At 29.0% G+C, this 26997-nt stretch overlaps 1 protein-coding gene across 1 annotated transcript in view; it reads right to left on the reverse strand.

The window, feature by feature from the left end:
- Positions 1 to 26997, reverse strand: part of GluRIB (Glutamate receptor IB) — a 229210-nt gene that overhangs the window by 93984 nt on the left and 108229 nt on the right. The window contains exons 4-5 of the mRNA XM_088275073.1: positions 13470 to 13723; positions 2861 to 3025 (exon numbers count right to left, since the gene is read on the reverse strand). Coding sequence (XP_088131199.1) covers positions 2861 to 3025; positions 13470 to 13723 — 419 coding nt within the window. The remainder of the gene's footprint in view (positions 1 to 2860; positions 3026 to 13469; positions 13724 to 26997) is intronic.

The following is a 26997-nucleotide window of genomic DNA, read 5'->3' on the forward strand; positions in this document are numbered from 1 at the left end:
GTCAAAGAACTTGATTTTTCAGGAGATTGTTTTTAAAGTTTAAGAATATAATAAAATGTATACAAAATAAATATCAAGCCACTTATTGAACTTTTTACTATGCAACAGATCTTTTTAGATAAAACCAGAAAGTTTTTTTTTTCATTTGAAAAATATTTAGTATATTTAAAAAGATAATTAATAAATACCTTTTCTTAAAAATGCAAAAACAACACTTTCTGCCCTGTAGCAGGTAAACATTAAGTCAAAAATATGCCACTTTTGCTGGGATATTGTACATTTTCTAGGCATTTCGAAAACATGCACAGCTGAAAATTGATTTATGACGTTGTTAAAAGGAGTGAGCGATATGCTTTGTCGATTGTAGCTAGATAAATATTGAAATTATTCAGAGATCCATTTGTATAAACGTTTCGATATCGAAATTCCATAATATAGTTTAAAAGATAGTTTATTATTGCCATCGGCTATAATTTGTTTTGATTTTTATTGCTTTTACCACTTTTTTTATTTACAAAGGCCGTCTGTTTGGTTTTATTATGATTGAGTGCGGTGAAGGGATGTAATTTAATCTTTATTAACCCTTGCGTTCCGGTGCGTAGCTTCCAAAATTACTTCTTTTGAGCACGCTTCACAAAACAACCGAGATTACCTCTTCGGAACGCGCTTCACAAAACCGCTTAGATTTTTACAACCGACGAAGCGCGGTGTATCTCATTTGCGCTGGAAATGCTCACTCGGGTTATCACAATTTAGATTGACCGAACTAAACTCCTATCAAACTTTCGCTTCCAAAGTTTGTGGTTTTTCAGGCACCCCAATTAAACAAGTTATGATTGCGACCCGGAATTACCAGCTCTGCAATGCTCATTTTTATTCATTTGTTTAGCGTTGAAAGGAGTATGAATAGAACTTCGTGCAATTTGCACAAAGCGGGTGGGTTATGAAGAGGCACATAGTTCCTGATGCAGAATTAAGTTGTGCTATGAAGGTTATTTTTTTGTGATGAACTTAATTCCACTAAGAGTTATTTTTCAAAATAAAAAAAACGAGGTAACATATTTTTTATATTAAAAGCATTGTTAACATTGTGGTATGGTTATATAATACTCTCCTTATCATTCATCGTTCACTTTGTGGAAAAGCACATTAATAAACACTAATTCATGACCACCGGTTTTGGAATGATTATTCCATCAACAGGTCATTGAAATGAAATTATTACGTAGTGACATTTATACAAAAAAAATGTCTGACATAATGTGTAAGCGTACTTTTGATCACAAATAAAGGTAATTCATTTTAACTTAATTTCTGACATATTTTCCTAGGTATCTTCAATAAATGGCATATGAAATATTTATTTTTAATTTATTTGTTAACATCCTCATTCGCACCCAATGGTGTATAGGACACAGGTTGTAGCGGCGCTGTGCAATATTGATAGTTAATTGCATGCAGGCAAGCCCTGCGCTTCTTGTACCAGTCTAGGATTAAATAAATATGAGAGTGAAAATCACCCATATTTATTTTGACCCCCTAGGAATCGAACCCGGGATCTCCAGCACAGTATCCAAGTGCGTTAACCACTACACTACGGAGGTGAGAATTGTTTTAATATTGGTTTTCAATAAAAAATTACAACTTAAAAGAAACATTCCTTTGCTTATAAGTAATGATTATTTTCATGAATAAAATATAGACATCGCAAACTTTATCACTTTATAGATGTCGGCGAAGAGAAGATTTTTTAAACTGATGTATGAATATAAATTCTGAAATTTGAGTAGTGTAGTTGCTAATCGATGGTAGAACGGTGAATGTTACACATGTATAAAGTCAACTTAACAAGCCTTCGCCAGGTTGTAAACACTGTAAATGCCCCAACTTCTACGTTAGTCAAATATTATTAAAAGTTTTTTTTTGTATGGAAGCGAAGCATGGAGTTGGCAAAGAAGGATGAAAGCAGACTGAATGCAGTCGAATGCGATCCCTCAGGCGAATGTCAGGCAAAACGATGTATGATAGATGTTCGAATGGTGAAACAAGGAAAGAATGCAAGGCTGAGATAAGCATTATCGATAAAATTATCGGCAGGTGTAGTTAAAAAATGTATGTAAAATACTAGAAAACGGCCGGGTCAGGAGTCAAAATAATCGTCGGGTATGTGTGAGGAGATGCATGAATGTGGGTGAGGCTAAGAATGTTTTCAAAGAAATGGTGGTACGGGGTTCTATCTTCTCTGCCTACCCCTGTGGAGAAGCGGCGTGATGGTTAGTTAGATTAGTTAGCTAGTTTTTTTAATTTATTATTTTTTAGTTTTATAAATAAAACTTTCGTTTCGACTCCTAACCTGACCACATTTAAGTATTTGGCATACTTGATCGTGCCAAGTTTTTCTCGGTCTTCCTCTCCTCCTTTTTCCAATTACATTCGCCTCATAAATTTGTTTTACCGATCTTTCCTCACTTATTCGTTCTACATGTCCAAACCATCTCAATACAATACACTTAATTTTATCGATAATGCTTGACTCAGCTTTGCATTACTTCCTTATTTCACTATTCGAACATCTATCATACATCGTTTTGTCACACATTCTTCTGAGAGATCGCATTTTGACTGCATTCAGTCTACTTTCATCCTTGTATTGCCAACCTGATAGACATGCTTTGATTTTGTTTTCAGTTTTTATGTTCCATATTACAGTATCGTATCGGAGTACATAGGGATTAAAGCGAAAGGAAGAAAATAGCGGAGTAAAATATTTCAAGAAACCAAGTTAACAATTTGAGGGGGTATCTTATATTTGACAAGGCTGGAAAAAGGTTAAATACATTTAAGGAAATAGCACACTTACCGAAATGGTTTCTCTCCCCGCTCCGTGCGAAAGGGCCGGGTCGAGTCTCTTCCACCCTTCCAGAAACTCCCGAACATTCCTCCGCGTCGTGTCAACAATCCTGAATCCGGTAATATTGATGGCCCCGAACTCAATGATCTCGGATTCCCAACGATCATCCATTATCTGAAAGATGGAAAGAGTTCGATTGTAATTCAGCGTTACGACGCCATCGTAAAGTGGAATTCGAACCCGTCAGGAGAACGTGGATTATGCGGAATAAGAAATTTCACTAACGATGGATATTTAACAGATATCACGACCGTATGATATTTTTATTAAGGTTTTCCAATGTCAACTCGAATCTACAACATTTTGAGTTAGTCCAAATACTTGTTCACAAAACTGGATTATCTCAAATTTGAGGAGTTATATTATTTAAAAAATCTGAGGTCTCATCACAGATGAAGGAGAATATGGAAGTGTGGGAATTGACGGGGCTGATGACCGTCATAGGTTAGTTTAAGTGATCACTTTACACAGGTACATTTACCAATTCAACCCATTATTGACAACCACACTACTCAAATTCTTGGAAGCTCTATATATATAATCCAATTTAGAAACTTTGTTTTTGAATCACTAGAACTTCACTAGAGACATTTATTATCAGCCCCATAATTGCCCAGTCTTCCATGTTCTTCATCATCTATGATGATACGTCAAAAAAATCAATTCAATCAATCATTAAATATTATAAATATAAATTTATATATACATATATATATATATATATATATATATATATATATATATATATATATATATATATATATATATATATATATATATATATATATATATATATATATATATATATATATGTATATATATATATATAAATATATATATATATATATATATATATATATATATATATATATATATATATATATATATATATATACATATATATATATATATATATATATATATATATATATATATATATATATATATATATATATATATATATATATATATATATATATATATATATATATATATATATATATGATGTATATATAAAAAAAATATATGAAACCGAACTCAACGACCTGCCATACGAAGAAAAACATTAATTATTTATTTGTTATTTTTTCAGCATTCACTTTGTGATAAGACATAGTGAAAGCATCGATGGTATTCAACTTATGAGTGAGGAACTGAAATCACCGTATTTCAGAATTTCATTACATTCTAAAAAACATCGGACACAAACCTATATATACTTTCATTGTAGTTATTTATCTTCGTGGATATCGTATAAACTCTCTATGGATAGTAAAGCTTTGACAATATAAGAAAAAATGACGATATGCTAAAAACAAGTATCAAATATAATAAATGAACTACAAATATGAATTTATTTATTAAATATTTATAAATCAAACAAGAATTTTTAGAGTCAACTAAATTGTATTCTGTAAAAGAAAAACACCGGTTTTTACCATTTGAGTTTATTTCATTATAACGACTATAGTTTTTTTTATTTAGACCTGCAGATGGAAGCATAGCTTTGTCGTTATTATATGAAAAAAAACTCACGTGGTAAAAAACAAGTGTTTTTCTTTTACAACATTATTTTTTGATAGGAAATGTGGCGTAGTATATAGACGCTCGACTGTAAAAAAGGCGTCGCCGGTTCAATTCCCGCCAATTGTAAAATATAATTCAAGAAATACTTATTTTTGATTGGTCTATGTGTTAGTGACGGTTTCTTTTCACATTTACTTTCCCTGTCCTTACTATCTTACCTGCAGTCAAGCCTCTTTAAGTAGAGGATTTGCGGGTTTTTTCTTTATCTCATAAAAGCATATTTAATTAGTAATGTTTTATGGGTGAATTATATTAATATAGATACAAATATTATACGTAGATAATGATTTTATGTGACTAAAGTGACAAAATAAAATACTGTTTACTAATGAGTTACATGTCTGGGTCCCCTTCAAAGTATCTACCTCACCGAGGTACACACTTATTCCAACGGTGCTTCCAATTTTGGAAACAGTCCTGGAAAGCTTCTTTTTAAATCCCTTTCAGCTTTTTCTTCGCATTTGCCTTAATCTTGGGAATCGTCTTATATTTTATTCTTTTCAAAAGTCTTTTCAGTTATGGGAAAGAGAAGAAATCAGAAAGTTGGATCAGAGTGGTTGGAAAAGGACAGTGATCGAGTGTTTGGTTAAAAACTGAAAGTTTGAGTTCTGAAACCCGAATGGGCTGAAGCTAATAAAAAGACAAAGCTCACGACAACACTCCCAGTCTATTTATATTATAAACACACACACACACACACACATACACACACGCACACACACACACACACACACACAAATGATTATAATGATAAATAAGATTCCTTGACATACAATATATTATAATACAGCATCATTATGACTTTTCAGAAAAAAAATGCGTTTTACACAACAGCAAAAAACAAGTTGATGGAGCAAAACCTATTTCTGATTTTTTTTCTGACGTTGACAGTCGAAATGTAGAAATATGTCACAAGTGTAACTCTTATGTAAACATTCTCAATATTATTGTATTTTTCCTTAATTCTGAATTCAAAGATGTTTGATGTAAATAAAATACTCGTCCTTTTTTATTCAAAAGAAAAAAATATATTTTCGCTCTGATTATTAGCAAAAATGTTTAATTTATATTCAACCATTTGGAATTAAATATTAATTTTGTATTCTCAATATTATTAATATTTAAAGCATTTACTTTGTGGTGAGTGATTTTAAATTTTTTTTTTGACAAAAATGTTAAAAATATTATCACAACCTTGCTCGGTAGTGATTGTCCTGACGAAGAGACGGGTACGTCTCGAAACCGGTAGACATAAAAAACTCGGTGAGTGGTCATATACTAATATTATTAACATTTTTGTTTAAAAAATAAATTAGTATTAATTTTGTTTTGGGTTTAGGTTTTTGAAAATGGGAATTGAATTGTGTTAGACTGCCCATGGACTTTTCGGTGTAACAAATACGGGTCAGTCAGTGCACTACCCGATTTATTACTAATTTTTTTTCAGGGCTGCTTTTTCTTAGAGTCAACAAGTCTGCTTGAATATTGTAGTGGTCACAACGTCTGGCTACCGTACTGGAAGTCCCAGGTTCGATTCCCAATGAGATCAGAATAGATAAAAGTGAATTTCATTGTAATATTTATCTAGCACCACCCGTGACTGGTACCTGAAGTACGGGACTGATCACCATTCCTATACGTAATGAACGATACAGATATCACTACATCGTGGGATGCAGTGCTCTATGCACCAATTGGTGTGAAATGGCAGAAAAAGAAAGAATTGACAAAATCCATTTCTAATATAAAATTAAATCAAATCATGCCTAAAACCTTAACCATAACTTACATATAATTATTATTATAATACAATACTAAAACTCATTAAATTTAAATTAATTTTGTCAGAAAAACAAAATAAACTCATGATTTTCAACTCCTGCCTTGTTGTGTATATAACGTATAATTTTATCTAGCCTCGCACCAGTCTGAAGATATCAGTTACGACGAAACCCAGTTGATGGTCAATTAAAATTAATGTTGTAAATATTTCATAGTTGTTGTTTTATTTTATAACAGTTGACTTTATGCATAAGGTAATGAAGTGGTTAGTCATATTCATAGTAGTCATATTCATAAAAAATAAAATACAAATCCAGAATCCAGTATTAACTATGCGACGATCAGAGCGAACAACAGATCGTGCTGGAAATAAACCTAATCCTCATATGACAATAGCGGTCTCCGTCATCGAATGACGAAGTTTAATAGTGCTGTTTAAAGTACATACCAGCCTGTTTTGATGGGGTTTTATCACTCGGGAGGAATATCTAATTTAACATACACACCCGATAAAGGATTGTATAAGACTCGTTTTTGTTTATAACAGCCGATATAATAAAAATTTTCATTCATCATTTTCTTTTGCGAAATTCGCCTTCGCTTTTCGTAAGTTGGTAATGAATGACATCACAGAAACATTGGTGATATTAATAAATCATTGGCGGCTCTATTTGTTGATGTCTATGGTCTACCCTCTGACCTCCAACAGGGGGAAGGGGCTGTTCATATTTGTATAACACAAATGACAATGAAGAAGTTAACAAATAATCACTACTACTATTATAGCTGTATAAAGCAGAGACATTTTGGGATACGCCGCGTAACACACCCGATGACGTAAAATTTTATGACGTATACGAACGTCCGTTTTATTCAAACATATAAAGTTTATACCTTAATATCTCGCGTATCAACCTACAGATTTCAATAATAATCGTACCCAGCCCCTAAGGGAATCAAACCCGTGACTCCCAGCACGGTAGCGAAACTAAATACACTTTCCTTTTTATATTTTTATTTGTTCAATAAAAGCTTTTAAATAATCCAATGGAATGCTTTAACTTTGTTTTCTTTTGATCAAAGTGTGTTTTATATGTATTATTAATTTTAAAATGAATAGGAATTTTTGTATTATTTTTTGGCTTTCGCATACAAGTACACAAAGGAATAAAAATGTACAATGTTTGATTCATGATGTTTTTAAATCACAAAATTCATTTTAATCACAGTGATTTAATTGAAGTTAAAAAGGCTTCAAGTCCGATTGTTCATACCACAAATTAATAACACACCACTAAACCTTGTTAACGTTTCAACAAAATGAGAAAAATCCGAGGATTTACGCAAAACAAATCGCTCACTCCTTTCAACAACGTCATATATCAAAAAACTTGTTTTTCAGGAGATGTTTTTAAAATAAATACCAAGCTACTTATTGAAATTTTTACTGTGCAACGGATCTTTTTAGGTAAAATCTGAATGTTTTTTCTCCATTTGAAAAATATTAAGTTTTATTTAAAGAAAATAATTAAACAATACTTTTTCTTCAAAATGCAAAAACAACACTTTCTGCCCTGTAGCGGGTAAATATTAAGTTAAAATATGCCGCTTTTGCTGGGATACAGTACATTTTCTGGGCATTCGGAAAAGATGCATAACTAAAAAAAATAGATTTTTGATATATGACGTTGTTGAAAGGAGTGAGCGAAACGTTTATTTCTCAGCCATATTTTGATTTCTTTCTATGTGGATTACGTGCGCATTCGATTCCTGGGGAGCAAGATAAAAATAAATGAAATAACACTCTCATTATCATTCATCGTTCACTTTGTGTAATACAATTTTAATTTACACTTATTCGTGACTACCGTTTTCATCAGGTCATTAAAATTAAATTGTTACGGTCTGACTTTTATACAATACAAAATTTTGAATAACATGCATTATAATTTTGAAAATAACCAGCTAAATTAACTTCAAGTCCACTTTTAAAAATATTCTCATTGTCTTCTTTTTCTATTTTTTTGTATAAATGTCAGACCGTTACAATTTCATTTTAATGACTTGATGATGAAATGATTATTCCAAAACCGGTAGTTACGAATCAGTGTTTATTAAAGTGGTATTATAAAAAGTGAACGATGAATGAAAATAAGAACGTTATATTACCATACCACAAAGTCAACAATGCTTTTATTATTAAAAAAATATGAATTTACTTCAGGTTCTTATTGTAACTGACGCTTAGGTCAGCTCGCTTTTGTATAATTGACTATCAAAAAAATACAACGATCATATAATGCGGTTGCCTATGCACCATTGGATGTAGATATTGTATAGAAAAGGCAAATTACTATGTGTAGTTTATAAGTTTATAAGGTGGAGAAGGAAACTAAGGAAACAATAGTATGCGCATGTGAAGAGAACGGACCATCCAGACTCCCCCACATCGCACTTCACGGTCAATCCCATGGTAGACGACTCCCGAGCTGACCACCAAAGAGATGGATCGATAGCTGGGAATCGACACGCAGGAGGCTAATTATAATAATAATAATAATTATTTGACTATAATTATAATTAATTGACAGTCAATTAATTCATCAATAATCCACAAAAAATAATTTAAAGACAACATTTATTTTACGATGTTAAACGAATTTTTGATAGGCGTTTAAAATACAGATTTTTCGAACTATTTGAGATTTTTTTTGCCCTATAAAAATGTGATGTTAAAGAAAGAGTGTTCAGCAGAAACGCGCCAGTGTTTTAATTATAAACAAATAAATTTAAAGTAAATGCCTCAAGATTGTATTAAAATACATTATATGAATCAAAATATTATTTTATGTTACAAATTACTAATAATAAATTAATTTGTCCGCCTCCGTTGTGTAATGGTCAGCACGCTCGGCTACCATTCTGAAGGACCCAGGTTCGATTCCCAGGGGGGGGTCAAATAAGTATATTGAACAAATAAAAATATTTATTCAATATTACCCTGGATTGGTACCTGAAGCGGAGGGGTGACCACCTTTCCTTCATGTGTAAACGAGCAAGATAACACTGCATTTATATGACGCAGTGCCCTATGCACCATTAAGGTGAGGATAAGGGTTTTATTATATTATATTATTTAACAACAAAAAGTTATTAAAATAAATCTAAAATATTTTAGCCATCTTTGTTTTGCAGATAACATAGTACTCATCAGTTATGATCTGGACGAACTTTATGTCATGATAAAAGCCTTCCTGAAAATTGGTAAAGAAATTAACAAAAATAAAACCAAAATCATGCGTCTGTCCAACAGAACCATCACAATTGATACCAAAAGGTAAGGGGTATGCAGAGATAATAGAACGCCATACCACCCTGTCTTTGCAAACATTATTCGCCTCTTCCAAATTCATGCATTCTCTCATGCACACCTGACGATTATAATGAGTGTGGAAGAGGCTAATATTGTTTGTAAAGACAGAGTAGTGTGGCGTTCTATTCCCTCAGCCCACTCCCGATGGGAAGGGGCGTGTTGATTTGTAAGATTGAATGTATATTCATATTGAAAAATAAGTTTAAATTAATACTAAAATTTTAACCTCATTTTCTCCGAGTTGAATGTAGACTGGTTTAGTTCTGCATAACAACGGCCATTTCTTAATATTGACTTGTAAATTTACGCAAAGCACGTAGGGGGGTTTGGCCAACGCTCGTGACATCTAATGACGATAATCTAATAAGTAGAGGTTTAAAATACTATTATTGCAAAACAGATATATATTATTCTCAATATTTTTAATATTTAAACCATTAACTTTGTGGTTAGTCAGTAGTTTGCAACAGTGCACGTTTGACCTCGGCTCTTAACGCATGTTTGTCCTGCAACCATTAGTGCATGTTGGTCTTCGGGTCGACCAAAAATCGCATGTGTTAAACACTTTCTCTAGTTTTAAGTGTGTAAATAGTGCTATGGAAGTACTTTACTCCTCTCAAATCGCGTATCCATTATTTTGAAAATCAACTAACTGACATTGAAGATCAATTGAGTAATCAGTAGAGATGAATAGAACAATAAAAGCTTTTGAAATCGTAATTAAGACTGATGATATTCATTGCTTTGTATACTTCAAAAAGTTTAGAAAGTTAAGAAAAATATTTAAAACAGATTTTTGATCATAATAAATATTTAAATAATAATTTGAATAAAATATTAAATAATGATCGTAATGATTCAACCATTTCTTTACAAGTTGACATCTGTCAGTTCCATGTTTCCGTTTTGACAAATTAAAGAACGAAAGGGTTGAATTTTTTTTAGAGAATTTCAAAATTTATATTATATAATATACTCGTATACCCAATCAACTTATTAAAACAAAAATAAAGACTTGTCTGTTCAACCGTATAGAATATGAAATTACAATTTCAAATAAAAAAGCAATTTTAGTAATTCCCTATTAAGGAATTATTCAAAAAGTTTTTTAGGCAATTATTTAACGAAGTCAATTTGTTTTAATGGAATTATCAAGAATTTATACATAATCATAATACATTCAACCATTTACAAATAAAATTGTCGAATGGTCTTTTTTTTATCTACATAATGAATTATCGATCTTTTCAATCGCTTTCTTAATAATAATTTGAAACAACCCCACATGCATTTATGAAGAAGGAATCTTCTCTAAATTACAACTTTGAGAAGATAAATATAAAGTTTATTGCGAAAAAAACGTTGTCTCGTAACTTATATTATTTGTCGCAACATATGAATTTAACACGTTTGAAATACCATTTTTTGAGTTTATTAATGTAAACGCGACTAGTTTCGAGAACTACATGCATTTTAATCAACAGGTGAAATTAGAAACACGATGAATACAACTGTAGTTCTTGAAATAAGTCGATTTAACATAAATTGGTACATGCTAAAATATATCTAACTGTCTGTCTTTTCCGATGCCCCACGCCTTTTAAGAAAATCATCAATTAACAATTATGTTAATATTAGAACTGCATTTTATGTTGTAGGTAGGTACATTATTATATTGTTTCAAGAAAGTCAGCCAACGTGAGTATACATAGTAAAAGAAATTGAATAATAAAGCAAATATTTGTGAAGGAATAAATTAGAAAATGAGCGGAAGGAAAAAACGGGTACCGACTTTAATAAAAGAACACTTAAGATTCAATTACATTCCCTGGATAAGCTAATAATAAGCTGGCCTATTAATTAATTCTCGTGGGTACTCCAATAATAATGATTTTGCGTAGAAGACAGATAGATAACCGACAGTACACAAAACCCGCTTAATTTATAACATGGGACTGGAGCAGTATACAATGGGAAGAAATCTGACTTGGAGTCAGAAGAGGGTTAAATACTCTTGATTTCATCCTATCACGCGGGGAGAATCATACGGACAGGTAAGTTACCGAGGTAATTATTTTTGGACGATTTTTGTTCAGATATATTTCTTGCTTGTATTTTATTTCACCAAGCATAAACTGTATCTAATATGTATCAACGTGTTAATTGGGATATTATGACAGCCTTCGAAAAACTTAAAAACGAAAAAAAGTAACACGGCTTCTATATACTGAATATATTATACTTAGTACGTTGCGTATAAAATTGTGTGTACTGTACAAATGAAACGTACTATATGCATATAATTTTGTTTATATAAATAAATTAAATATATAAATTATATATATATATATATATATATATATATATATATATATATATATATATATATATATATATATATATATATATATATATATGTATATATATATTTATAAATATATATATATATAAATATTTATATATATATATATATATATATATATATATATATATATATATATATATATATATATATATATATATATATATATATATTTATATATATAAATATATATATATATATATATATATATATATATATATATATATATATATATATATATATATATATATATATATATATAAATATATATGTGTGTGTACATACACACACGTATTTACGTAATACTTTACAAATTATCAATACAAAATTGTATTGATAAATGTCTAACAGAGTTTGAGAATCGTAGCTTCTATTGGTTCATGAATATTTTCTTCCTTTCGCTCTATGTAGGGTAATCCTCTATATCACTCTGCTAGATTAGTCCCTTATAATTGTGATCCTTATCTAGCCATACTAATAACTCTACTGAGATAATGGAGATCCTCTAGAGATACAAAATACAAACTATGTCCTTCATCATGTCACTTGAGTTCTGGGAACGGTAACCTAATTCTTGATTTACACTATCAGATCAAATTGATGTATTGGGAGTTGTAATTGATGACCTGTACGGTATTATCATACTTCATTCTCATATATTGTACTGTTTATCAATTCATTAACATGTGAGTTACTTACTTAACTTTATTGTAAGAGTTTTTGTTGATACAATTTAGAGAAAAATTATAAAAAATGTTACCTATACAATTTTCGATCAATGTGTAAAGTTTGTGAAAAAATTTTCTACCAAGTTGTAGGATTTGATAAACTTTTTTCGTATATATATATATATATAAATAAATATATATATATAAATATATATATATATATATATATATATATATATATATATATATATATATATATATATATATATATATATATATATATATATATATATATATATATATATATATATATATATATATATATATATATATATATATATATATATATATATATATATATATATATATATATATATATATATATATATTATATATATATATATATATATATATATATATATATATATATATATATAAATATTTGTATATATATATATATATATATATATATATATATATATATATATATATATATATATATATATATATATATATATATATATATATATGTAACATGTTACATTTAAGGTAACAATAATTTTACAGCATTTTTTCAAAATTTTGGTTTCTTCTTTTATATAAGTATTGTATTTATTTTTTTTAAGTATTGCACCCACCACTTAGTCAAGCTGGAATAAAGAGTTAAAAAAAAAATTTAAAAAAAATATCCTTTATTTTTATATATTTTTATTTGTTAGCTTTAAAATTACTTCGACGAGTGTAGGCATAGTATAAAAATAATGATCGAAAAAATCCTAGACTTACCAGCCCACTAAGAAGATAGTGATAGGTCCTTTTTCCCAGGGTTACATCTCTGACGTGTCCGATGACGACTTCCTTTGCTATATCGGTGGGACAGTCGAGCACCACGTACTTATGTCCCCAACGATCCAGATCCTCGAGGGAACGCAGAAAGTCGATAGCATCCGTCGAGTTGATAATCCTCTTCACAGCATCAACATGGAAAGATCCGTTCCCTGGACGAAGCGTTTGGTAAATCTGCTGAAGTCGAAGTAGACCTGAAAAAAAGGTATTGAATATAATTATAAATATTGCAAAGTAAATAAAATTATATATAAATATAAATATACATGTATGTATATATATATATTTATATATATATATATATATATATATATATATATATGTAATAAAATAACTAGGTACCTACCTATACATTTTATTAAGTACTTACAAAAAGTACCTACATAAAACAGTTCTACCACCAGATGCCGCATGCGTAGCTCAGAATTAAACAAAAGACTTCCGATAATATTATTAACTGTCAGAATCAGATAGATAGATAGATATAAAAATTATTATAAAGATAAATTAAGAATAAACTTTAATTACAAAGCAACACATTGTTTATTTTATTATTATACACCCACTTTACATATTATTTACACTTAATTTTCAAAAGGAAAATATTACCACGTTATAAAACGACAATTTTGTTAAATGGAAATGGATTATGAAACATTAGATGTATTAAAACAATTACTACAATATGTTCGGAGTGAGAGAGAAAAATTAGAAGATGATCAAAGAAAACGATTAGAAGATAATCAAAGAAGACGTGGAAATCTAAGAACTAGTGATAAAATTAAAGATAAAAGTCCATGTAAGATTTGTGAAAAATTAAATAAGGGAACTCGATATCACCCTGAAGCAACATGCTGGTTTAAAACAAAGGACGATGATAAGATTAATAATAAAAATGAAGATTTACAAATCACACAGAAACAGTGCTTGAAGAATGAAAATAAAAATAATGTGGAAAAAAATTCTACAAAATATAAAATAAAATATACTCCAGAAAAGAAGAATTTCGAAGCAGATTGTATGAGCAGGAATCCAGTATTAGAATCGAAGGAAAATGCAAATGAACAATTAAAAGTTGTAAATTTGGTTAAATTAGAAGATATTTTAAAAGATCGGAATAAAAATGAAGACATACAAATAACACAGAAACAGTGCTTGAAAAATGAAAATAAAAATAAAGTAGAAAAAGCTTCTACGAAAGATAAAATAAAATATACTCCAGGAAAGAAGAATTTAGAAGTAGATTGTCTAAGCAGGAATCCAGTATTAAAATCGAATGAAAATGCAGATGAACAATTAAAAGTTGTAAATTTGGTTAAATTAGAAGATATTTCAAAAGATCAGAATAAAAATGAAGACATACAAATAACACAGAAACAGTGCTTGAAAAATGAAAATAAAAATAAAGTAGAAAAAACTTCTACGAAAGATGAAATAAAATATACTCCAGGAAAGAAGAATTTAGAAGTAGATTGTCTAAGCCGGAATCCAGTTTTAGAATCGAATAAAAATGCAGATGAACAATTAAAAGTTGTACATTTGGTTATATTAGAAGATACTTTAAGAGATCTGAATAAAAATGAAGGAATTCAAAAGAAAAAAACAAATGGATTGAGAAAAACTGTGTCTACTTTAAAAGGGTCAAGAAGAAAAAAAAAATACAAAAAAAAAGAAAAAAAAAAGAACGAAAAAAAAAGGAAAAAAAAGGAAGAAAGAAAAAAAACAAGAAAGAAAAAAAGAAGGAAAAAAGAAAGAAAGAAAAAAAAAAAAACTTTATCATATCACTAAACTTATACAAGAAGATGATCCGGAGGACGAGTGAAAATTTTACTATGAATTTTCATCCCCAAGGGGGGAGATGTAATAAAATAACTAGGTACCTACCTATACATTTTATTAAGTACTTACAAAAAGTACCTACATAAAACAGTTCTACCACCAGATGCCGCATGCGTAGCTCAGAATTAAACAAAAGACTTCCGATAATATTATTAACTGTCAGAATCAGATAGATAGATAGATAGATAGATATAAAAATTATTATAAAGATAAATTAAGAATAAACTTTAATTACAAAGCAACACATTGTTTATTTTATTATTATACACCCACTTTACATATTATTTACACTTAATTTTCAAAAGGAAAATATTACCACGTTATATATATATATATATATATATATATATATATATATATATATATATATATATATATATATATATATATATATATATATATATATATATATATATATATATATATATTATATATATATATATATATATATATATATATATATATATATATATATATATATATATATATATATATATATGTACATATATATATATATATATATATATATATATATATATATATATATATATATATATATATATATATATATATATATATATATATATATATATATATATATATATATATATATATATATATATATATATATATATATATATATATAAATATATATATATATATATATATATATATATATATATATATATATATATATATATATATATATATATATATATATATATATATATATATATATATATATATATATATATAAATATATATATAAATATATATATATATATATATATATATATATATATATATATATATAAAAATAATAAATTGAAAAATTATTACGGATCTTTAATAACTCTTTTTATATGTTTTTAATTTAAATAAATAGAAAGACGCTTGCCTTTATGTCTATTTGATTTTGTGTCACTTTGTTTAGTGTTTTTGTGATTCATTTAGTGCTCGTTAGATTAAATTGACATAACTTTAACGTAAATTTTCATAAAAAAAATATTTGTCCATTTTGAATTTGTAATTAATCAAAGCAAAAGCTTGAAACTGACAGATAACAGACGAAAAAGTAACAAATATAATTGTTTTTACTTATTTTGTATTTGAAAACGACATTTAAAGTAAAGTTTGTTTTAAAATTAATTTATTTGAAAATAAACATAATATTTATTTTTAAAATATACACGTTCGCCTTCGTAAAGTAATGGTTAGCGTATCTGTATGATGTGCTGGGTTTAATACCCAGGGGTATTAAAATTATTAATAAAAAATAGTGATTTCTTACTTTATTCTTTATTTGAAGTTACACTGGCTGGTACCTTAGGCGCAAGGCTAATCACCGTTTCATAAAGTATTTAACGGTTATGATAAATATTTGCATAAAAAATATTTATTTTAATTTCAAACTCGGTACAGATTTGTATGGTGTAATTTTTTGCGAATTCGCGTATAAATCGACTATTTTAAATCTTATTTTTTGTGATATTTCTTATTCAGTAAACACATTATTTAAAATGAAAAATAGGATTTTTGAGTAAAATAAAAACTATTTATTTAAAAAACATAAAAAATGTATTTGATAATTTTTAGTACTTCAAATTGTCAGTCAGAATCCAGAATCTCTTGAGTCCGCGACATAAGCTACAAGTCATAACCCAACACTATTGTTATTGTATCACTACGATTATTATTATTTTATTATATTTTTTTGAGCAAAGAGTATATAAAAATTAGATTTTGAGACTTTTTTCTTAATCAATTTAGTTCGTTTTCATTTTTGAAAATAAAAGCTCGCGGGTCAATCATTGTCTTTGTTAATGACCGGACACTTTAGAAAACACATCAGTGTGTACCTTTATAAATATAACATTGTTACGGTCTCATTAACTGTCCCATAAAAGTTTGACCGTAAATTACTCACGATTTTACATACTTCAGTTCCGACAAATTAACAAGTCCAAAGTTGCGACACTACTCGTCTCTATTTAATTCCACATAATTGCTTGTTTCAAACTTTGACGTAAAAATAACAAACCACCTTTTTAATTTTTTTTTTTAACAAAATTAAATCACCATTTTTAGTTTGATATAATTTGTACACTCCATGGAAAATTCAATTTCGTTTTAGTAATAAATAATATCACTCACGCCTAATGTTAAAAAGTGGATTTTTTTATTGTCGATTTGAAATTCATCTGTTAAAATGAAATCACGTATTTTTTTTTCAATTTCAGAGCCCAATATGTTAATTGATCTTTTATAAAAAGTTTAATCTCCTTTGAGTGACAATTAAGGCCTCCCAGCAATCCCAAGCTTATGAGTTTTTTATCCTTCTCTTCTCTGAATCACTTGATAGAAAAACAAAAAAACAGCTATTTTCAATATAACAATAGCTACATCATTTTGTTAAAATTACTTGCCATTTTGTCCTTGTTAATTTTTCCTGTTACGACTCTAACAACTATAATTCTATATTCCAAGTGTCTCAACTTAGAAATAAAGATCTGTTATATTTAAACGAAAAAAGGTGGGAGTTTTAGCATCCCAGTGCTTACGACCTGACATTTGACTGGCTTCAGTGACCAATTTAAACACTTGTGTAACGTTCACTATTCTGTCCATTATTGTAGGTACATTCATTTTGCATTAATATTTTATACATATTTATTGGTTAAGTTGTTGATTTTCCTGATTCGACTCTTGTCAATGATGAATTTATACATGGACCATAAAAACAGCAGAAAGAAGAAAAATTACGCTTTCGAAATGTGGTGTTGGAAACGCATGCTTCGAATTCCATGGACAGCTAGACGCACCGACGAGTCCATTCGCTAGGAACTACACTTAGATGGCTAGACTCTGACCAATGTCTGTCACGGCGGATTCTCCAGTTCTTTGGACACGTTGCACGTGGCAATAAAGATAGCCTGGAACGACTGCTTGTGATCAGTTACCTGGAGGACAAGAGAGGGAGAGAAAGAGCCCCACACGATGGACCGATCAAGTAAAGGCAGCAGCAGGTACCTCGGTGGTTGGAGCGCTACGTGCAGCGCAGTTTAAGAATAACTGGAAAAATAATTGCTTCCACAAGGGTCACAACCCTCAGTAATGAGGACTAAGACAGAGAAGACTAAAATGATCAAAAAGCCAGCCAAATGCCAGGTCGTAAGCCCTAGGACGCTCAAACTTCCACCTTTTTACGTATAATAACGATAGATGCTTCATCTCAAGTTGAAAACCTAAAGTTTGTGTAAATCATCAGTTTGGTGAATAAAATAATAAAAATAATAATAACAAATAATTATTACAAATAATATTTTTGATTCTCTCCAGATTTACATCTCCTCATATGGATGCGCAAATAACATGTCCAAAATACTAGAAATTTTTTAACCTTTACATCAAACTTAGTAGTTTCTTTGTTATTATATAATTATACATTTTATTTGTTTAAATGCAATGCAGAGAATTCAAATACCAACAATGATAAAAAACTGTTAAAATAATTACATAAATAATTGTTCCACTAAAGGACTGAGACGTAATCACTGGCTTACATCGACTCGATATGAGCCGATATCACGTAATGCAATTAGCTGTGTTTATTACGAATATCTTGAATCTCACCGTTCAACTTAGTTACTACGTAACAAGATAATTTGATATACCTACCGATAACCGAAATTGATTTAATCAAATATTAATCCGATCTTCATACCAATAATATCAAGTAGTAATCTCTCACTCTCTCACCCTTATCATCAACAGTATGCAAAGTACTGCACTTTCCACTGATTTTTTGTTGTTGTTGAATTTTAGAGACAAACTTATGAACTTCGGACTTATATCTATAAATAAGGATGTAATATTTACATTTAATATACGTTTCTCTAAAATTTTAAATCCTATAAAGTTCTAAAATTTACTTTACCAAAAATTAAGTATTTTAATTAACTTTTAACTATTAAGGTGAGGTGCGTTTGACTCATTTTTTTTCCGTGACACCTTTTCTATTCATTGTATATTTACATTTTCTTATGATTTTACAACGATCGAAATACTTGTTCACAAATCTGGATTATCTCCAATTATAGGAGCTATCTTTGATATTATTTTTTGACATCTCATCAAAGATGACGAATAATTATGGATTCATATTCTTTATTAATTGTCTTGGCGTTTAATTTGTATAACTCCATTTCAATTTATGCACTAATTTTAAATTAAACACAGATTTTTTGACTCTACTTAGTTGTATTTTATTAACAAAAACACACAAAAAATTAGTATTGTGACAATTGTTTCCCCTAGTTTTGGCATTACCAAACGAATGTTTCGTTTGATGATCCGTTTGATAATGCCATAACCGGCGAAATAATTGTCACAATATTAATTTTTATGTGTTTTCGTTAGTAAAATATAACTTCGTAGACTCTATGTTAGATTTAAAATTAATTCATAAATTTATATTCTTCTTAATTTTTTATGACATGTGTAAAATATAATAATAATAACGCCTTTAATTTGAGAAAATTCAGATTTGTGAACAGGTTTTTCGACACACTCAAAATGTTGTAAATAAATTACCTTGTGAAATTATAAGCTAAAATAATAAAAATAAAAATGATGTTTTCTGGCAATTCTCATGTAGGTATGTGATAACAATCCAGGATTCGGACCTCACGTACTAATAAAAGAGTATATGCTCAATTAAAAGCTTCTTTTCATCTCACCAGTAGATGTCTCTTGTGAAGTTCTAGTGATTCCAGAACAATGTTTCAAAATTGGTTCATAAATATAGAATTTTCAAGAATTTGAGTATTGTGGTTGTCAATAATGGGTAAAATTGGTAAATGTTACACGTGTGTAAAGTGATCACGACGGTCATCAGCCCCGTAAACGCCCAGACTTCCACATTCTTCTTCATCTTTGATGAAGATGTATATTTGATGTCAAAATTTTTTTTTTAACTGTTTACCATATTACAATTTTTTTATTATTTTGACACCGATGAAGTAACAAATTATGTATGGATCTATTAAATTGGAACATTATTATAACTTGGGTAGTGTGGTTGTCAATGTTAATGGTGAATGTAACACAGTGTATAAAGTTATCACTTGAACCAATAACAGGTCACAAGCCCTGTAAATGTTTTGATATCCAAATTCTTCTTCTCCTTTGTAAAGTATTAATAAAAACTCTCGATATAAGTACTTTATTTATAGATGCCACCTTATTTCTTCCACAATTCTTGAATAAAAGCATTTATGTACGTTATATTACTACATTCATATTATCGAGATAAAACTGACTATTTAGGGAATTCCATTGATATCATTTTAAAGAATAATTTGCTTTATTTGGAGTTTTTCATACAGAATAGTAATTTGAAATATATAAAATATCTCAATTACCAAACATTTCGACCTTTAACATTGCTGTTCAATTGGATTAATGGATTTTCAATTAATGAAATGAGGGTAGTCTCTGTAAAACTCAATCTAAATGAAATTGGACATAGTATGTAGTTTTAAATCTGATCCTTAATACGGATCGTCTTTATGGTTACGTTATTACAACACAGTTTATGTATGTACAAATATATGTATATCACGACGCCGATGTGTGAATACATTTGTATTGCAAATTCACATTCTAACTTTACATATATGTACACAGTACAAATTAAATTATTGGTATTCTAACTCCGTCTTTGTTCGCTTCTGTAGTGTAATGGTCAGCACCCTCTGCTACCGTTCTCAAAGTCCGGAGTTCGATTTTTTCACTCTAATAGTTATTCAATATTACCCTGGACTGATACCTAATAACATTATTTAAGCGGAGAGCTGATGACATTTCCTTCATGTGTTAACACTGCGTTTTTCGATGCAGTACCCTATGCACCATTGGGGTGCCGATAAGGGTTTGAAGAAGATTCTAGATCCGTGAGTGATCACGAAGCAATGGCAGAAAGAGAAGGGTATAATGTCAAGTGATCTCAGCATTTTGCTACCTGTCAAATAACGGAAATCGGTTAGTTATTATTAAATTATTTGAATGTAATACCGATATTAGTCTTTAGTTGTTTAAAACGTAGATAGGAAGTAAATCCAGTACGTATACGTATGATTTTTTAAATTCATTGTTTTACTAAAATTTCTTTTTTACGTATTTCATAGTTTAATGCAATCCGAAGCGCTAGTGTTAATTTCTAACGTTAAGCGGTACAATAACCCGAAGAAACGCTATCCGAGCGATACGGCAGTAAGAATCTACAAAATAAACAGCTAATTTTTAATACTATACCAACTGCAAAGATATCTTGGTATTTTAAACTGTTTTCAATATTTATAATTTGGGAAAAGAATTAGAACGCGTTTAGTACGTATGTAATTAGTTATTAACTTTTAAACTTAATTTCTTTTAAAAAAAGTCCATCTGATTCATTTTTGGTGAGTCATAAGCTGACCTAACACTTAAAAGGATGTACATATATCGCTCACTCCTTTCAAGAACGTCATAAATCAAAAAACTTGATTTCTTTATCTTATTGTCAATGTCTTTTACATGCCAACTTATAAAACTCAATTTACATATATCAATTACTGGTTGATTTGAGTGAACTTTTAAGATCAAGCTGATTATTCGAACAAATATTATTTTTGGTAAGAGATATTGTAAAAACGATAATTATATTCCACTCCCTTTAGGATAGGATGTACTATTGATATATATTCCAAACATTCTCCTCGGGTAATACCAGCGCCCCCTGCCTTTGTATAACCTCAAAAAGATGTTTTCCTGGAATTGAGAATTACTTTAAATATTCTTAGTTTCGGGTTCCCGGTCAAAACCAGAACGTTTGTGTGCTTATGTAGATTATTTTACAAAATTCATACCCTTAAAAAGAGCCTCTTGTAACCGAGTGATAGCATTTTATATTACAAAATTTACATTTCCCATTTACGACAGAATGAAAGCTACTAGAACATTTTTGAGCGAGTGGCGGGGTTGGATTATAAGGAAGGTGGTGAAACTCGTTATTTCTAATGTGGATTTTCAAAAATAATCGTTTTTAGTGGCATAATACAGTTAAAGTTAAGCTTTATTGTCTTCGTAGAAAACAAATACATTTGTGAAAACTTGCTTATTAGATTCAGTTTATAATATTTTTTGGTAAAACTGCATTTATTTTAAAAATAATATTAAAATACATATTTTTCATTTATTGCAATAAAAGTGAAAAATATAAATTAAGTTATTGTTTTAATGTTTAACCCTAGATAACTAAACACGCGACGACGCCTTTCTCCGAGAAAGTCAAGTGCACTTAGTTCCCCGCGCCCCGCACCCGTCAGGCTTTGTTTACCTTTCTGATTTGTGCGAGTAGTTCATCGGGAAATGCGTTTGCAATCACCACAATAATTAGGAGGTGACCTGCGGCCATATCGTCGTCCAGTTGACGAAAGTTTAGTTACTAAGTTAGTTTTTCGTAAGAGTGTGTATATTATGTCATCGAGGTCATCATAAAGTATATTCTTGGTGAGTTTTTAGACCCTGAAACTCCTGTTCATTCTGTGACTAATGTGCTCAAAATCTGTTATTTATGTCCATCAAAGGCTCGTAAGAAGACGAAACATCGATGCATGAAATGCAGAAATGCCATTTGTGGATCGCACGATATTGACATATGAATAAGCTGTGCGGAATAATGATTTATTGTTTAATGTCGCTTATATTCATTCCTACTAAACAAAACTTAAGTGTCATGTAACCAGTTCGTATTATTAATAAATGCTGCTCATAATATTAACGTTTATAATTGTGTAGTCCGTCTGACGAAAGTTTAGTTACTTTGTATCTACAAATATAGTTAAGTTATCTAGGGTTAAAATGTAGTTCCACTAAGTCAATACAAAATTTAATACTGAATACTCTTTAGGTAAATATAATTGTTTATTTATTGATTTGGCGTTTAATTTGTAGAACTCCATTTTAATTTATATATTGTATTAATTTTTAAAACAAATACAGATTTTTTGAGTCTAAAAAGTTGTATTTTATTTAAAAAAAAACACATAAATAAAACTGTGACAGTTGTTTCGCCCAGTTTTGGCATTTTCAAACGAATGTTGATTTTAAAATATTTGTGTTTGATTTAAAAATTAATACATACTTAGGGTTCTTGTCGAAACCGGTTGGATAAAGTGTACCAATAAAAAGTTGTTAAAATAAAGTTGTTTTGTTTTATAAAGTTTATAAAATGTGCCACAAAGTATCTGCGAAAAACATTCAATAAATAATACATAATTGTTTACCCTGACTGTATTCGATTAATTATATTTTGATAAAAACAATATAAATACAATTTTTATTAATACTAAGCTTTTATTTTTTTTAAATTGGCCATCGATCGCTTTAAGCCGGAAAGGTTCTTCAGAATCGATATTTTACCACTACCGTGATCCAAATGAACCCGATAAAAAAATAATAACCTTAGATTAATAATGAAAAAAAAATGTTTTCCTACATAAAGTAATAATAACCATCATTTTCCCTAAATATTGAATATATTTCTCTTTACAACATTTTGAGTGAGATCAAATACTTGTTCACAAAATCTGGATTACCTCCAATTACAGGAATTATTTTCATATAATTTTTTGACATCTCATCAAAGATGAAGACGAATATGGAAGTCTGGGCATTTACGGGGCTGACGACCTCACATACTAATAAAAGAGTTTCTGCTCAATAAAAAGCTACTTTTCATCTCACCAATAGATGTCTCTAGTGAAGTTCTAGTGATTCAAGAACAGTGTTTCAAAAATTGGTTCAAATATATAGAACTTCCAAAAATTTGAGTAGTGTGTAAAGTGATCACTTAAACCGGCCTATGACAGTCGTCAACCCCGTAAATGCCCAGACTTCCATATTCTACTTCATCTTTGATGAGATGTCTTCTTCTACAAAAAAAAGTGTTAATGAAATGTCAATTTCATCATCTATGGCTCTACGATTGCATTCTTAAAAATAAAACAATTTGGCGTCTACACAATTAAACTTGTAAATTGTTTAAAATAAACATTAAACAATGTTTAACTTCGTTTCACTGAAACAATGGGTAAATTTTTAGCATAGTGTGGATGCCAACTTTTGTGCTATAATTAATGAAATTTTAATATAAAACTGTACATTTTTCCATTTCCCAATCTATTTTCGTATTTAATTAAAAGTTTATTTGCGATAGTATTTATGAATTCATATTTTAATTTTAACTTATTAATTATTTAAAACAAAAAGCTTTCATGAAGCGTGTACTAACTTGACTCGTTAATATCATATCTCATTTATTTTAATGATATGACGTATTTATACATCTAATATGATATAATCGTACCAATTTATAAATACTGTGATCAATATTGTGGTGTTTACTTGGAATGGTTAAAAGTTACTAATTTATTTCGGGTAATGTAATTTCAAGTGCCCTTGACATTACTGTCATTTGCCGTTTCCTCTCTTGTAATGCCTACTAACATGTACTCGTACCCTTAGAATTCAAATAGGCCATCTAACATTTGAAGTATTAACTACCGGTTATTTTGAGTTCGAAAGGTAAAATGACATTCATAAGTTGACAAAAAATTGTTTTATTATTTAAATAAGTCACATTACGTTTGCACATAACTGGGATTTTTTAAAAACTAACTTCAAAATGAGACTACTGCCTACATTGTAATTTTTTAAAAAAAAATAATGGGAAAAAGCGCCTTCATTGCAGTTTTTGGATCAATTTGTGAAGCGAGTTCATAAAACCATTTCATTATTGGATAAAAACAACCCGTTCCTGTTCTCGTTCAGTGCGCGGAGCTGAAAACTTGCCCAAAGCGTTCTTGAATATCCATCAATCTGGTTTCATTTTATCAACGATTGACTTAACACCATATTAATCCGATTTGATGCCTTATGCTCCACTTAGGTACTCATTTTACTGATTCGTTGTTGGTTTTAAAATATATTATCGTTTAAACGTCCTAAACTAGTTTCAAGTATACATTCCCGTTTATATGCGAGTTCGCGGTAACGAATAATTTCACAGAGATACTCTTCCGGGACTTGGAACAAAGTACCGATGACTCCGAAGCTCTGATTACGGCATACACGTACACATGGTGTAATCTCTACCGATCTCTCGAAGTTGCAGCGGTTCTAACGAACTGCTCCTGCGTGCTGGACTAGCATCCTCAGGGAACTAATTATTATAGTCACGCCTTGTAATTTATGCCGCCGATTCCAGTACAGTCCCACAACTGGTGCGTGTACCTAACCCTGCTTTGAGTCCCAGCGCGCTTGTCTTCTCCTATAAAGCGTTTCAACGCTTCATTTTAGCGTAATTATAATTAAGACGCGGTTGTAAACGTGATGTTTTGTTTACGCACGTGGAAAAAGATTTAAGATTTGTCGGATATTCTAAAACATTCAATAATTTTACATCCAAGAGGACGTGTAATATTTTTTTTACTTTTATATATATATATATATATATATATATATATATATATATATATATATATATATATATATATATATATATATATATATATATATATATATATATATATATATATATATATATATATATATATATTTAAATATATATATATATATATATATATATATATATATATATATATATATATATATATATATATATATATATATATATATATATATATATATATATATATATATATATACACATATGTGTGTGTGTGTGTGTATTTATATTTCGTCATACATATAATAGCCAATTAAGTATTGCAATTACGTGCCCTCACTGAGTTTTCCCTTGCTGAGAGCACATTTTAATATACTTATTTATAAAAACAATATGAAAGAAAATTGTTTATGATATCTTGTCAAATACAACATGGCTATATGATGCCTTCTTTTTCAAATTAATCCAGCTCCATCGTAAATTTATAAATACCTTTTTTTACTTAGTTTGGTTATTAAATCACTTAATGGATTTAATAATGGAAACAGGTTATATGTAAAACTTTATTGTATATAATTCAAAATTCTATTGATCAAAAAAAAAATTGTTAAAATTGTCAAAAGGTTTTGTTTGATGAGTTTCTGAATTTCCATAAAGTCATAAGTTGAATTTTGCTGTCCATCTCGGAACTTTTAGAATTATATTCATTTTCGATTTGTGGGCAACAATAACCGGTTCGATTAAACATATCCATTACTCGTACTATTGTAAAATTACCTTCAATTCCATACTTTAGAATAAACTGATGTAAAGCGCAGGTCACAATAGACCTAATATGTTTGCAGTGACATAAGGGATGCAAGATCCTTTCACCTTTTACATAAAAATAAATAAATAAAAAAAATAGCGTACTAATTTTTACTAATTCTTTTTTTTTGGATTAAATGTATGATTTTAAAGAAATCAGTTTTTTCAGTTTGTTGTAGTATTTTCATTTTTGCAAGTTTTTCTTTATTTGTACATAAATATTTTATGATGTCTTCTATTGTGAATTCAGAACAGTTACATGAAATGTTTTGATAAAAATAATTTTCGATTTTTATTTTGAAACTGGTATGT

This window comes from Brachycentrus maculatus, unplaced genomic scaffold, assembly GCF_059751285.1.
Source record: "Brachycentrus maculatus isolate JH-2025_06_01 unplaced genomic scaffold, ASM5975128v1 h1tg000781l, whole genome shotgun sequence".
NCBI classification, from domain to species: Eukaryota; Metazoa; Arthropoda; class Insecta; order Trichoptera; family Brachycentridae; genus Brachycentrus; species Brachycentrus maculatus.